Source organism: Marmota flaviventris, chromosome 10 (genome assembly GCF_047511675.1).
Source record: "Marmota flaviventris isolate mMarFla1 chromosome 10, mMarFla1.hap1, whole genome shotgun sequence".
NCBI classification, from domain to species: domain Eukaryota; kingdom Metazoa; phylum Chordata; class Mammalia; order Rodentia; family Sciuridae; genus Marmota; species Marmota flaviventris.
In genome coordinates, this window is record NC_092507.1 from 20,709,255 (window position 1) to 20,725,188 (window position 15,934).

The 15,934-nt window shown below is 34.5% G+C and overlaps 1 protein-coding gene across 5 annotated transcripts in view; it reads right to left on the bottom strand.

The window, feature by feature from the left end:
- The window catches only part of Eya3 (EYA transcriptional coactivator and phosphatase 3), a 104,487-nt gene that overhangs the window by 60,920 nt on the left and 27,633 nt on the right, over positions 1-15,934 (bottom strand). For 3 of the 5 annotated variants that reach the window (XM_027936975.3, XM_027936972.3, XM_071617526.1), the window contains exons 2-4: positions 14,461-14,563; positions 5,826-5,869; positions 1,801-1,880 (exon numbers count right to left, since the gene is read on the bottom strand). In XM_027936975.3, coding sequence (XP_027792776.1) covers positions 1,801-1,880; positions 5,826-5,869; positions 14,461-14,493 — 157 coding nt within the window. In that variant the 5' untranslated portion in view covers positions 14,494-14,563. Of the gene's footprint in view, positions 1-1,800; positions 1,881-5,825; positions 5,870-14,460; positions 14,567-15,934 lie in introns of those variants that run through there. The other 2 variants (XM_027936974.3, XM_071617527.1) reach the window with 2 other exon arrangements.

Consider the following 15,934-nt stretch of genomic DNA (forward strand, 5'->3'; position numbering starts at 1 on the left):
TGATAACACACAAAAAAAGAAAGTTATTGAAAGTATATGTAAGGGAGATAAAAATAAAGGACCGAGAAATCTATGCTCAGTAAATAGGAAAATTAAAACAAAGAGAGATGAAGGGTACTAGCTAAGTAATTGACATCTATGTTAAAATCAGAGAGCTATAAAAGTTTGGATGGAGAAAAACAAAGAGGATCTAGTCTTTAAAGAATAAAATTGCTTGAAGTTCAGTCTAAGGTAAAAAGAAATGGGAAGGAAGGTATAGATAAAGACTTCAAAGGAACAAGAGTTTTTGAAGGAAAAATGAAGAGAGCGGGGTGTGGTGGTGCGTGCCTGTAATCCCAGTGGCTCTGGAGGATGAGGCAGGAGGATTGTGAGTTTAAAGCCAGCCACAGCATAAGTGAGACCTTGTCTCTCTAAATAAAATACAAAATAGGGCTGGGAATGTGCCTCAGTGGTTGAATGCCTCTAAATTCAATCCCCAGTACCAAAAAAGAAAAGAAGAAGAAGAAGAAGAAAAATTATTTGGAAGGAGCAAAAAAGACTCAGCTTATTTTCTGGCTGTGGTATGAGATTTTAGAGAACAGGTCTTTTTCTGGGAATTAGTATACTCAAGAAATCAGAGGAAACACTTCACTAAAGAGTTTGCCATATATACCAGACTGACCTAGTAACTTCCTGAAAATGAAGATTCCCCATTCATATTAGACCCACTGAATAATAATATCTCTGAAAGTGAGCCTAGAATTCTGTTACAAACAAGCATTTCAGAATGATTCTTATGTCTTATGCTAACAGTTTAAGAACCACTGAAATAAAATCAGCTTTGAAGAAATAACATATAGAACTCAAGATAAAAAATTTTTAAAGCCATGCCTTTTTTTTTTTTTTTTTAAGGAAAGTTTATAGGTTGACTGTCTTAAAAGATATTTCCAAAACTAGTGCCTTTTACAAAAATGTCTGACACAAATTTATTCTTTTTTAAGTATGTGATAAAATATGGAAGAGCATAGCTATTTAATTTCAGGAAGGAGTACTTGTCCTGGGGAGAAAAATTTAGCGGAGTGAGTGAGTTTGCTAGACAAAGCTATGTCTCTATAAGAAAAACACAGAACACTAGCTGGGTGCAGTGGCACATGCCTGTAATCCCAGAGGCTCAGAAGACTGGGGCAGGAAGATCATGAGTTCAAAGCCAGCCTCAGCAATTTGGTGAGGTCCTAAGTAACTCAGTGAGACCCTGTCTCTAAATAAAATATAAAAAAGAGCTGGGGATGTGGCTCAGTGGTTAAACATTCCTGGGTTTAATCAAAAGAAAAAACAGAACACTATACATTTTTTGGGGGTATCTAATACATAAATATAATCAGGAGAGTGAAAATTGGTACATGGAGGGTTTATCTTATTAAGCTGGATCTTCCTCAGGAACCATTTATTTTCCTGACTAAGACTGATAGGTAGGATCACTTGCTTTTATTAGAAAGGCAGAAAAATACGAAGTCCTCCAGAGGAGCCATCAGGGGTAGGCCCACAAACTTTTCTGATTTGGGGCAAAGCACTATTACTTTTAGAATGTCCAACCTCAAAACAAAAGTCACTGAATATGACTGCTTGGGTAGGAAGATTCCATGTGACTTTTTTCAGCTGGCATGTTAATAAAGTTTATAGGAGAGCACAAGTATGCACACACAAAAACTAAGAGAACCTTCTGGATATTCTAGAATAATCCAGCAATTAGAAAAAACCAATTATACCAGAAGAGTATTACTTGGTTATAGGAATGCCTCTTCCATCATGCATAGTACTTACTTTCCTCTGACATGGTAAGGTTTGAAGCAAGGCTCGATGTTTCAGGTTTCTGGTCACTGACATCCGGGCTGCTTACTTGACTGGGAGAACCAAAATGAATACATTAGCCCTTGGTTGGTTTGCTGCATTGCTAAAAGTGATGAGATTAAACTCATTTTCCTCCTAGGCCATACAAGCAAGAAGCAAGGCAAATCTTCCTGATATCCTTATTTGTGGTTTATAACAACTACATGAAAAGAGCTAGGGCCAGGGCTAGTACCCTCAGTATCCTATAGTTCTTTCTCATGGTCCTAGACACAAGGGGGGGGAAATTACACACACACACACACACACACACACACACACACACATTTATCTATTTGGTACTGGGGATTAAACCCAGAGGTGCTTAACCACTGAGCCACATCCCCAGTCCTTTTATATATTTTATTAGAGACAGGATCTCACTGAGTTGTTAAGTGCCTCACTAAGTTGCTGAGGCTGGCTTTGAACTTGCGATCCTCCTGCCTTAGCCTCCTGAGCCACTGGGGTTTACAGGTGTGCACCATCACGACTGGCTACATACATTTATTTTGTGTGTGTGTATGTATATGTGTATGTGTTTCTATTTGTTGTTACAACTAGGACCAGGCACCTTTTTTTTTTTTTTTTTGCAGTGTCTGGTCCTCAAACATGCTAGGCAAGTGCTCTACCATTGAGCTTCATGTTCTAAGCATTTTTAAAAAAAACATGTAGGAAAACAAAGAGAATTTTTTAAATATATATATATTTTTACTGGTAGATGGGACACAATATCTTTATTTATTTATTTGGTGCTGAAAGATAGAACCCAGTGCCTCACATGTGCTAGGCAAGTGCTCTCTCACTGAGCCAAAACTCCAGCCCCAAATTAAGAGAAATTCTAAAAGGTAAATCAATGTGAGCTGGGAGGATATGTCATTATGTTAGATACTATAATGCTGGGAAGAGCCCACTGAAATTCTGGAATGGAAATCATTCCAACTTGAGTACCTCATAATGTTTCCCTTTTCCTCCTACTTCACATCCAACTCCCTAGTAGTGCCCAACTAGTTAGTACAGCATTATGATTAACAGTAAATATTTCAGAGCAAAACTGCTCAAGTTTATATTCCACTCTTCCATTAACTAGCTCTATAACCTTGGATAGTCAAAGTAGTTCTCTTCACTAATTTTTTGAACTGTCAATGAGAATAAAAATAGACTCCACTTCATAGGGCTGCTATGAGGATAATAACTTAATATCTTAGAAGTACTTAAGAGCAAAGCTAAAAAACAGTTATGTACAATAAAACGGAACTGTTATTATATTACAACTTCTTTCCAGCCCAGGCGCCCTTCCCATATTCATGCTCTCTAGAAAGAAATCTGCTTTGCTCTTCCACACTCTAAGAAGAGATAAAGGATGAAGTACCATAGCCTCCATATATCTGGAAAGATAATCTTGACTAATCAGAGGTTTGGGTAGTTTCTACATAAGAATATTTAAAGCTCCCATGTAATTTTTGAAACTCACCTCTAACACTGAAGTATTAATAAAAAAAGGTTTTTTTTTCTGGCATATTTTGAATGTTTAGTTAATTTTTTCTTAGTTGTATTTATTTTTAAAGCTAAATCCTTCAATGAAGTTTATTTGAAGTAGTTTTATCAGTGTTTTCCCAAATTGCTGAATCATTATAATTATCTGAATTGGTAAAAAAATGACTTTAGCCCCATCTCATACTTACTTAAATAGAATCCTCATGGGGAAAAGCAAAAAACTGGACCAGAATTTCACATTTCCACTGTTATGACTAGGGTATCTTCTGTGTGTACCTGGATAAATCTAGGGTTCACTCCACTGTTGAAGACTATTTCTAGATGGAAGACTATTTCCAGTTCATGTATCTTACAAGTGCTATTTGTACAGCCTAGTATATACTGAGCCAGTTCCTAAGATCCTTTGGTCTTATGAACTTATATACAGCAAAATCCCCTACATATTCAACTGAGAAACTACAGACTAAAGAGAAAAACAGTACCAAAACAGTAAATTAACTATAGCACATAAGATGAAACATGTTCTAGAGATGGATGGTGTTGATGGCTGCATAACAAAGTGAATGTACTTAAGGTCACTAAATTATACTCTTAAAATGGTTTAAATGGTAAATTTTATACTATGCAAAATCATAATTTTTTAAAATGAAGGAACAATAAGAGATCATTACAGAAAAAGGCAATGGTGGGAGGTTCTCAAGTACAAAGAGGGTTAGACTTGGATAAAAGCAGGAGAATTAAAGCCAGGCATGGTGGCACTCACCTGTAATCCCAGCAACTCAGGAGCTGAGGCAGGAGGATCACAAGTTCAAGACCAGCCTGGGCAACTTAGCCAAGTACTGTCTCAAAAAATAAATAAAGGGGCTGGGACTGTAGCTCAGTGGCAGAGCACTTGCCTAGCATGTGTGAGGTACTGGGTTCAATCCTTAGCACCACATAAAAATAAAATAAAGGTATGCTGTCCATCTACAACCACACACACAAAATAAATAAATAAATAAACAGGGCTAGGGGTATAGCTCTCAGTGTCATAGAACATCTCTGGGTTCAATCAGAAAAAACAAAAAAGAAGAATTAATTTCACAGAGAAAGAGCACAGAGTATCTATAGAATGAGGTACTATGTTAGACAAACGAGGTATTCCTATCTAATTGTCCCGATTTCTCTTTGAATTAGGGAGCAAAATCCACAGCCAAGTGAATAAGCACAGTGGGAAGAAAAGGGAAACGGAGGGAGGAAAGAAAGTAAGAAAGATAATTTTAAAGACTGGTAAATCATATACTGGGAATGCTGTGTACATGCCTAAGATGTAAGCATGAATGGAAACTAAGACTAGTCAGTACGGTTTTGTATCTTTCTCTTATAGTGTTAAGAGTAATTGAGAATATACATAGAATAGGTGGATGGTTTGGTTTAAGCAAGATTGTGGCTTTGCTAGGCAAGTATGATACAGAAAAAAAAAAGAAAGTTAAAAATGTCTACAAGGGACTGATTGATTACAATATTAGATCTTATAATTTTAAGTAGCATAAGGAAGAAAGTGAAGTTCTTTTTGAGGAAAAGGGTATAGAGGTGATAGGTAAAAATGTGATAGATCATTTGATTGGAATGTGAGACATCATATGGCTAGCATGGCAGTTCTGGAAGTGAGCTGGAATCATAGTGGGTGGCGGTAAAAAAAAAAAAACCAGGATTCTTGAAATTAATGTCTTAGAAGTGATGCAGTTACTGACTGTCCTAGTTGGTGGACAAATAATAAGAGATAAAACCTGTGGAAACTGAAAACCATGGTGCCATGGAAGTCAGATCATGAGGTGCAAAGAAACTGCCTCTTTCTATAGAGGTGATAAAGTTATTGACTAAGGCATCTCAGTCCCATTTGATAAAGCCAAACTCCTTGGATTTCCCTTATTTTGGCTCATGCTTCCTCTTCTGTAAACTGTACATTTGTGTGAAGAATACAGCATTTTTCATTTTTATCGTCAAGTCTCCTGAATATAGTATAGTGCCTGATGTGTGTGTGTGTGTTTTGTGTGTGTTTATTACATGAGTTCAGTATACACTGTTGAATAAATAATAAATGCATAAGAAAAATAAAATCAGCACATGAATTTTGGGGAAAAGTTATTTTGGAGGGAAATATTTTTGAGATGGGCTCTTGCTATGTTGCTCAGGTTGGTCTTGAACTCTTGAGCTCAAGTGGTCCTACTGTAGAGAGAAATTTTAACCTTAAATAAATTCAAAATGTGAAAGCTGCTGGTAAGAATCTTAAAAAAGGCAGTAAACCCAAATGCCCATATACTAACCTACATATGAAAAAAAAAATTAAAGTAGATCATTAAAAAGTAGATCTATAATCCTAGCCATTCAAGACACTAAGGCAGGAGAATCACAAGTTTGAGACCAGCCCGGGGAACTTAGTGAGACCTTGTCTCAAAATAAGAAATAAGAAATTCAACTTTACATACCTTAAAGTTTGCTCTCCTGGTTCCTGCATCTTGGCTTTTTTCACCTGCAAAAACAAATATACAAACAAACTGATGCAGTGGTCTGTTTTTGAAATTACCTAGCTGTTCAAATAAAATTGGCTCTCAGGATCCTTAAAGGATTAGTTGCAGAACTCTTCATAGATACCAAAATCCACAGATGCTTAAGTCCCTCATTTAAAATGGTGTAGTATTTGTATATATCCTATGTATATCCTCCTATGTACTTTAAATCATGTCTAGATTACTTATAATACCTAATAAAATATAAATACTATGTAAATCACTGTTATATTGCTTAGGGCATACTGCCAAGGAAAAGTTTGTACATGTACAACACAGATGCAATTTTTTCTCCAATATTTCCAATATGGGGTTGGTTGAATCTACAGATGTGAATCCCAGAGACACAGAGGGCCAATTATATATTAATTAATAATACTAGAGGATAACTGTTTCATTTTGTTTGGCTTAGATTTATTTATTAATCCTTTTTACTTTTTTTGGGGGAGGTGGTGGTACTGGGTGTTGAACCCAGGGTCACTCTACCACTGAACTACATCCTCAGCCCTTTTTTTTATTTCGAGATAGTGTTTCACTAAGTTGCAGAGGCTGGCCTCAACCTTGTGATTCTCCTGCCTCAATCTCCCAAGTAGCTGGGATTATAGGTGTGCATCACCATGCTAGGCTTCAGCTATTCTCTTAAAAAAAAAAAAAAAAAAATCTTTGTTTGATTTATTTTTATGTGGTTCTGACGATCGAACCCAGTGCCTCACATATGCTCGGCAAGCACCACCACTGAGCCATGACCCCAGCCCTCAGCTACTCTTCAGACTCAAAGTGTTTACCAGGAGTTTTACTCAATGTAGGATGTTTACCAGGATAAAGTATTCAAATGCGGATAAAAACTAGTTGGTTTTACTTTGTAAAGACACATTTTACTTAAATTATTACTAGATTACCAGTAATTAAAAATTTTCTTTTTCATACAACACTGTCTTTTCTTCCATATTTCACTTTTTCTACTTCTCTGAGGTGAAGGCATTTCCATCAATAATTTAAGAGTCCGCAAATGAAAGATCAATGATTAAAGCTAATGAATTTCCCTGTTTTCATATTATAAAGAGTCTAATTTTAGAGCTCTCTGGTAAGAAAAATTGTTTGTAATAGAAACATGCTTAATATGGTTAGTCATTCAAATTATGAATATTTAAAAGTATTTGGAGGTAAAAAAAGAAGACAAAAACTCTACTAGTTAATTTAAAAAATATCTGGTGAAAACAGTTATTTAATATGATTAACATTTCAGATAAGGTAAATAATAAAGACAAGGCCCAAAAATTTCTCATTATGAAGATATACAATTCCAAAGTAAAATAAAATTAACCATTTTTGTTTTGTTTTTTGCTTATGGCATGTTAACTTGTGTTATATTTAATACTGTCTTAATTTTCATAGTTGTCAAGAAAGAAAAAAAAAGGAAGAAAAAACTTCTGAATTTTTTTTAAATATGATTCTCTAGTTGTTGATGGACCTTTATTTTATTCATTTATTTATATGTGGTGCTGAGAATCGAACCCAGTGTCTCACACATGCCAGGCAAGTACGCTACCGCTGAGCTACAACCCTAGCCCAAAACTTCTGAATTTAAAAACCAAAATTATAGAGGCATTTTAAGTAGAAACCAAAACCAAAATCTTGAGGTAGATAAATCCTTACCAAGCATGGTCCAAAAGTAATAAAGAAGAAAACAGAAGTGATTACATAAAAATTTGAAACTTTTGTATGATAGTAAATAACATAAACCAACTAGGTGCTTTGAAGGATTCCAGGATGGTATGCAGGCTGTGACCGGAAAAAAAAAAAATCTAATTATTATAAATGTATAACCTAATCTCATTGGAAGGGATGGGAGAAAATGAGCTGACCTAAGTATATATTAATTACAAACTGTCAAACTAAAGATGGGAAAAAATTCTACTTTCTAGATTATTCACCTGTCAAAATTTCACGAATTACAAAACATCAATTCTTGTTACAATATTCCATCCTTCCTACCTGAAAAAGACAGTATTTACATGAGGTCAGATAATAATGTACTTTTCCAATAGGAAGATAAGTTTATTTTTAGTGTACCCAAAGATTATTTTTACTATCAAAGGAAAGTATTTATGAGCTGGTTGATTAAGTAACCAAAATAGTATATAGTCTCCATACAAAACAACAAACAAAATTTTTTTTGTGTGGTGCTGGGGATTGAACCCAGGGCCTTGTGCATGCGAAGCTGGCACTCTACCAACTGAGCTATAATCCGACTCCTAAAACAAATAAATTGAAGAAAAAAGAAAATTAGAGCATTCAAGAAATCTGATTTATTATAGAATAAAAATTTAGCCAATCAACTTACAAAAAAAAAGTCTTGGAGCAAAACGAATTAAAAAAAAAAAAAAAAGTCATACACCACATCACAATGTTTCAGTAAAGGACAAACCCAGACTGAATATACAGCAGTGGTTTCATAAGATTATACAGAGCCAAAAAACTCCTAGCACCTAATGACATTGTAGCGACTATAATGGTGTTTGTGGATGCTGGTACAAAGCCCTATAAAAGTATAACATGCCAATTATATACAATACTTTATACTGAATAATTACAAACAATTATTTCACTCGTTTACATATTTACTCTCATAGCAGCTCTTATCCTTTCCCAAACTGGTAAATACCCTATGATAGATTCTCCAATGTTAAATATTTATAAAAGGAGTTCTGGTCATAGTCATCCTATATCATTCATTCAACACAGCATTTTCTACCAAGTCTTCCTGATAATGATAAAAAAAAATACAGCCCTTGATCTTCAAGAATGTATAGTCTAATTGAAAAGACAGATAAGAAAATAGGTCATAAAACAATGAGATTAAGGGTTCCTATAGAAATACAAGGTGCTATAGAACACAGAGAAAGGGTACCAAAGTCATTTTATCAGGGCAGGTGGCCAGGGAATATAGGACATAGTAAGGTAGAAAGCTGAAAAAACTTCTTGGAGGAAATGTTGTTTAAGACAGTAGTTTTAGGGGCTGGGTGAGGGCTGGGGTTGTGGCTCAGCAGTAGAGAGCTTGCCTCGCACATTTGAGGCACTGGGTTCGATCCTCAGCATCACATTAAATAAATAAATAAACACACAAAATAAATAAAGGGATTGTGTCTATCTACAACTTAAAAAAAAGTATAGTAATTTTCAAGAATTTTTTTCTGACTCTGCATATGGACAATATATTCCCACTAGTTAACACTGCTAATAACATTCTGATTTTAATTCAATTGAAGACTTGAGGGATATACTAGATTTCAGCAGGAACTTACATCCAAAGTGGGAGGAAATACACTAATTCACATACAGGAAAGAACAAGTGTAAAAAAGGTTCACGGGAAAGAGAGAACATAAAATGCACTAAAAATTCACTATAACTGGGAGTAATGAGTCTGAGGGAAGGGATGGTAAAATTAGGTAAAACCAGGTAAATAGAAGCCTACTTGTGAAGGGCCTTATAAACCAGATTAAGGAGTTTAATGTTATTTTGAGAGTATCAAGGAGTCTTCAAGTATTAGCAAGACATGATCCATTCTGAATTTTAGAAAGATCATTCAGATAAAGTACAGATGGAAAATGAATAGGAGGGGAACAACCCTAAATGTAAGAAAATCTGAAGAGGCTCTTGCATTAATTTAGATGAGAGGTGGCCTAAAAATAATTCCCAGAGTGAAGATCACACCTGGACTGTGCTGGTTCTACTTGATTATCATAAATATATTTTGTTTAGCTCTGTACTAATTTCAGAAATCAGAAACAAAATTGTTTAAGTCCATGAAGTAAAAAACCATTTGTGTATATATAAGCATACATGAAAACATATATAATGTATCTATTCATACATACTTCCACTTACCTAAGTGGAATCTGATAACAAATGAGAAAAAAAAATCCTTTCATCTATTTAATATTTTTTATGCCTATACAAACAGGACACAAAACTGGCATCCTTTAGTTACAACCTCACAATAAAATAAAATGGATGATACCTACACCTACTTTCGGAGGAAGTGGCACTTCTATTAAGTAATGTTAACAGGCTCACACTTAGCTAATAATAATTTAAAAAAATAACTTGAGCTTAAATAATTGTTATCATAAGCAACCTTCTAAAAAATGCAATAATCCTATTTATAGATGGGGGATACTCTGATTGACGATTGTGCAGTCTCTGCTTGAAAAGTACAGTATATGGAGCAGTACTAGGCCAAGCACTATGGCACAGCCCATAGTCCCAGCTTCTCAGGAGAATGAAGCAGGAGGATCAAAAGTTTGAGGCAACTTAGTGAGACCCTATCTCAAAAATTTTTTAAAAGTGTTGGGGATATACCTTAGTGGTAGAGCATCCCTGGGTTCAGTTCCCAGTGTCAGGAAAGAGGGAGGAAAAAAAAAAAAACCTAAACAAAACTAAAAAAGCACTGCACCAAGTCCGAAAATATCTAGGGACTGGGGACATCACTATGGGAAAGTGCCTGCTTAGCATGTGCAAGGCCTGGGTTCAATCCCCAGGATCACAAGAGGAAACAACCAAACAAGAATGACAAAAATCTTTATACTGCAATTTACATAGTGAAAGTCCCTAAAGAAGTCATCTTATTACCCTTTGATACTTAAAAATATGATTTTTTCTATCTTTCTAGTGTCACACATACTTGATCCATTCATATCCTAAAACTTGAAGCTATCAATTAATAGAAAATGATATACTTAGAAAATGATATGACAATTACCAGAAACTAAGTATGTACAAAGGTCTAATCAATAATCTGCTTTAGAATGTTGTCATTAATCAGCATTAAGCTAGCACTACTCTATAGCTTTCAACACCTAATTCCTCTCTGCTATTGCTTTTAAATAAAAAGCAAATCAAAACAAAACAGTGCAACATTTCTTTATATTCAGTTTCAAGACCTTTTTGGAGATAAATGCTGGTTTGGCAAATGTTTGTAAGTTTCAGATCTATGGAATTAAAACTTCCATCATGAGCCTGGAGGATTAAACTCATTAGGTGCTTGCTTATAAATATAAAACTAAAATAGTTTTTTAAAAAAATTCAGTGGTCTGGGGTTGGTGTGGCTCAGTGGTAGAGTACTTGCCTAGCATGTGTGAGGGACTGGGTTCGATCCTCAGCACCGCATGTAAATAAATAAATTAAATAAAGCTCCATCAACAACTAATAAAAATATTTTTTAAAAATTCAGGTATATTATCCTTTACAGTTTATTCATTATTTTCCTTGACAGAGAAGACAAAAAGAAATATGAGGTTGAGTCAGTCTTTCTTTCTTCACTGGTTGTTTCACCTCTTTCTTCTCTTTACTCTCCAAGCACCAAACACAGATTTAAAGGTCCTTTTGTTCTCAAGAGTGTTCTCCACACTCCACTTCTTTTCTATGTTTTAGTTTAGATTATACTTTGGCTAAATAAAATCACGTAGTACTTATTTTGTCTATGGTAAGTATAACTAATTTCTCTTTTTTAAAAAGTTGAATACAAAAGGCATGAATGCTTTTTAAAAAATCCAAACTAAACAGATGTGTACAGAATATAAATATGTGGATTTACTCTGCCCCATACACTGATATAATCAGTATCAAGTTTGGTATACAACCACCTAAAATTTTTTCCTATGCATATATGCCATTTTAAAACTTGAATTCAAGTAGCCACAAAGGGGCTTGTGGTAGCCACAAAAAAATTTTTTAATGCTTCCAATTTACCAGGAATGGTCTTGTTTACATCTCTCATCCCAAAACCAAGTGTGGTTAGTGTCCCTCTTTTACTCTTCAAAAAGTCTAAGTTTGGACAATAGTATGAGCTGCTTCAGAGAAGTTGAGTCAGATAAAGATAGGGAGAAAATGACTGAGTGATTTAAAGTAAGCAGAATCACTCCTGTTTGCAGGGAGATGAGGGTTGATCAATAATAAAGAATAAGTGAGGTTAACATATTGCTGTGAATGCTAACCTGAACAAAAGTTTTAGGTAGAACATGTAAGTAGAAGAAAAACAAGTGGAAAGGAATAATTCAGTAAGAAGAGTAAAGAACAACGAAATTAAAAACCCCAATATATTTGTCTTCCCATAGCTCTTTTCTGTGTCCTGACTGACATTGGTGCTTCCCCCTATGGGCCGAGGGGCATGCTGTACAATCTTGTTTCCAGGAAAACTATGTATAATACTGGACTTTTCTTTAAGTGCCACTGACCCTTTCATGCTGTCACATAATCACCTTTATAAATTTAGACCTGTGTACCAATCAGTAAGAAAATGATGCACCATGGCAATAACCATTTACAGTCAGCAACAAATTTATTTTAAAGTACTTCAATTTCTTACCTTCCTCTGAATTAGTTGCTGCATATCATATTATAGAAGTTGAATAAAATGACAAGGAAATGAAGCAGGGTAGAAGAGATAACCTGTCAGAAGGTTAGCCTTATTCTCATTACTTTAAATAGGTATGGAGTAACTAACAACAATACCATTTCAACGGTATGTCAACACTCATAAGTACCTTGAAAATGAGTAATTTTGGTCTTACTATAGTAAATACCTAATGACACAGTTTTATTTTGTACATTTATTACTAAGCTATTTGTACCAATGGTGCGTATCCTACATACACAGCTCAGGATGTTTTTTTTAAATGGGATACCAGGTGATTTGTTCTACATATATATTGTGCAATGTTTAAATCAGGCTAAACATATGTATCTCCTCAAATATTTATAATTCCTTTGTGATGAAAACTTTCAAAATTCATACTTCGAGCTTTTTGAAATATGCAGCACATTAACATTATCAATAGTCACCCTGCTGTTCAAGAGCACAACAGAACTTCTTTTTCCTATCTAGCTACACAAATAACTTACAGCTCCTTAATCAGCCTTTCTCCATCATCCCCTCTCCACCCATGCCTACAATATCTCCAGCTGCTTCTAACCTACTCTTCATTTCAATGAGATCAACTTTTTTATAGTGCATATATCAGAGAGCTCACAAGGCACTTATTAGGATGATTTTTAATCTTATTGTTTCCCTGATTATTGATGTCCCACCAAGGATAAGAAATCACATTTAAAATGTTTCAAAAGGCCTTTTTATTAGTTGCTTATGTCTTCAAAGTTCTTACTTACCTCAAACAAGAAGGCTAAAAGAATAATGGCAAAGTAATAATCATTATTCAATTCTTAACATAAATAAAAATATATTAAAATATTTCATTATTTAGGTGGAAGTGAGTGTATGCCCTTTTGTGATGTAAAGAATACATCTAGATTTTGAGCAACTAATAAAAAAATTTAAAAAAAGAATACATCTAGAACACACAAAAAAAAAATACATTCTATTATCTGTTTTCAAAATTCATATTTTTGTAGGTTGGATCTTCATAAAGATAAGTAAATGAGACACAGTAGCACACACCTGTAATCACTGTAGTAACTCAGGAGGTTGAGGCAAGAGGATCACAAGTTTAAGGCCAGCCTCAGTAATTTGCAAAACCCTGTCTCAAAACTTTAAGAGAGATGGGGATATGGCTCAGTGGCAGAGCACCCCTGGGTTCAGTTCCCAGTGCCAGGGGGGAAAAATGAGTAAATAGGCACTACTCCGTATTCTCTTCTGCCTTTAAAATCAAAAAGCCCACTCAGGATAGCAAATCAAATCTGAACATAAAAGGAAAGACTGTAACATAAACTCATTTTGAAAGAAAAACACCCCTAGGCTGGGAGTCTAGCTTAGTGGTAGAGTGCTTGCTTATTAGCACATGTGAAGCCCCTGTCTGGTTCCATCCCAGCACCACCAAACAAACAAAACAAAAAAAAACAGAAAAAAAATCAAAACAAACAGCAACAACAGTAAAACCACATTTGCTTCATATTATTTACGTTAAAAGGTCAAAAAACAAAAAGAAGCCATGACAAAGCAAAAAACCCATATTATTTGGAGACACTTAAATTTTTAAAGAAGTTAAGAATTCAATCTAGTCTTTAGGGTCTTATCTATCTTAAAAATTACCTAGTGATCAAATTATACTTTCCTCACTACTACTCTTTTAAAAAATTAAGTCAATTAGGGAAATTTAGATAAAAATAAAATTTTCTAATGGAAATAGTGATGTCTCATTGGTAAACAGACATCCTTTTCTATTTTTAAAAAACTGTAACAGTAACCACTGATTTGTTAAATAAAAATATAATACAATATTCACTTTGTAATGCTGAATTTTCTGAATAATTTCTTGGCACTAATTAGCCAAATATGAGTTTAAAAACATATAATATTGTTTTCTTAGAGGGAAACTAAGAAGGAGTCTTTCCCTTATTTTCATTTTAAATTTGGAATCTATAACTGAGTAATATTTAAAATCTCTTAAAATTAGCTCCCCTCCTCTCCCTCTCCAGTGCTGGGGATTGAACTCGGGGCCTCATACATAATAGGTAAGTACTCCACTACTGAGCCACATCCCGGTCCAGAATTAATTCTTCTACAATCAATTTTAAATTGTTAAAGGAAATACTTACTGGTTGTTCTGGTAAATCTTGCTCTTCTTCCATGAGGGCTAATAGTTCTTTACTATAATTATGTGACTGGATTTCAAGTCTCTTTTTCCACAGTCTTCACAATCTGCTTTAAAAAAGAGGGGAATCCAAAGCTTTATATACTCTTAAAATATTATCATTGAGGTCATCAGAGAATAATTTTTTTAATATTTGCTACCCCAAGCTTTCTACATTCGTTCCAATCTCAAAAATCTCAAACTTGCACGTGGCTTTTCAAACTGACACGCTGCACCAAGTCAAGAGAGGTGTACACAATGACTTTTATAATACCTTGGAAAAGCCGACACGTGGAACCACTTTCGCTGGTTACTATAGTGCCTAATGAATTAAACATTTTACAATGACAGCCATGTGCAGATAATAAAATAAAAATTTTTTTTAAGGATTAGAGTTACATTTAAAATGATAGAGACTGGCCTAGCAAGTCAGTATGTTATGATAACATCTAACCTGCTTTAATGTGGAACATTTACGTAACTGTTAACACAGACACACAAAATCACTGTAAATAGGGCAAACTGGAATATCAAATAAATTCACAACCAATTATTTGTCTATATGTAGTGAATTTAAAGAAAAACTTAATTCTTCTGGATATTAATAATGAAAATAAGTAAGGTGAAATCTTAAATATTTGAATTCAGGAAAAATAATCATGTAAAGCTAGGATCAAATTAAATTCTGAACTAATGAGCTCCCACTAAATATACTACTTAGTAAATTATTTAAGTAAAATCTTTATCTTTTCAGACTCTGCTCTTCCTGTTTTAATTTTCAAAACAAATAAAAGAAAAAAAAATTGGATTCTAAGCCCTGCATTTAATGCCACCTTTCTATGCCCTACTGACAGGAGACAGAAATTTAAAAACTAAATATGTTATAAAAATGAAATACTCCATTTCTATTTAACTAAAATAAGAATGGCTCACCTCCCAAACAGATGTGATTGCTTATGCTCTTAAAGTCGCACCTGCTTTCATTTCTTCTACTAACCACTATATCCATAGAAAGTTGAAGTAAGAATAGAATCTGGTAGAAATAATGAAAATAGCTGGGTGCAGAGATGCACATCTGTAATTCCAGCTACTCAGGAGGCTGAGGAGAAGGGCTGCAAGTTCAAGGCTAGCCTGGACAACTTGGGAAGACCCTGTCTCAAAATAAAAATTACAAAGGGCTGAGTATGTTGCTCAGTGGTAGAGTGCCCCTGGGTTCAATCCCCAGTGCTAAAAAAAGAAAAAGAAAAAAAATAATGAATAGATAAAATAACATGAAACAAAAAACTTCAATTGTGCCAGGACCACCATTCTATTACTCTATTTTGCTGTAATACACTTCATTTTACAGCCACAGTTCAGAACAGGAAAAAGAAAGAAAACATGTGTAAAGGAAGCAATTAGATGACACAGCATTACTCCCTGCCCTGGTCTAGAATGTC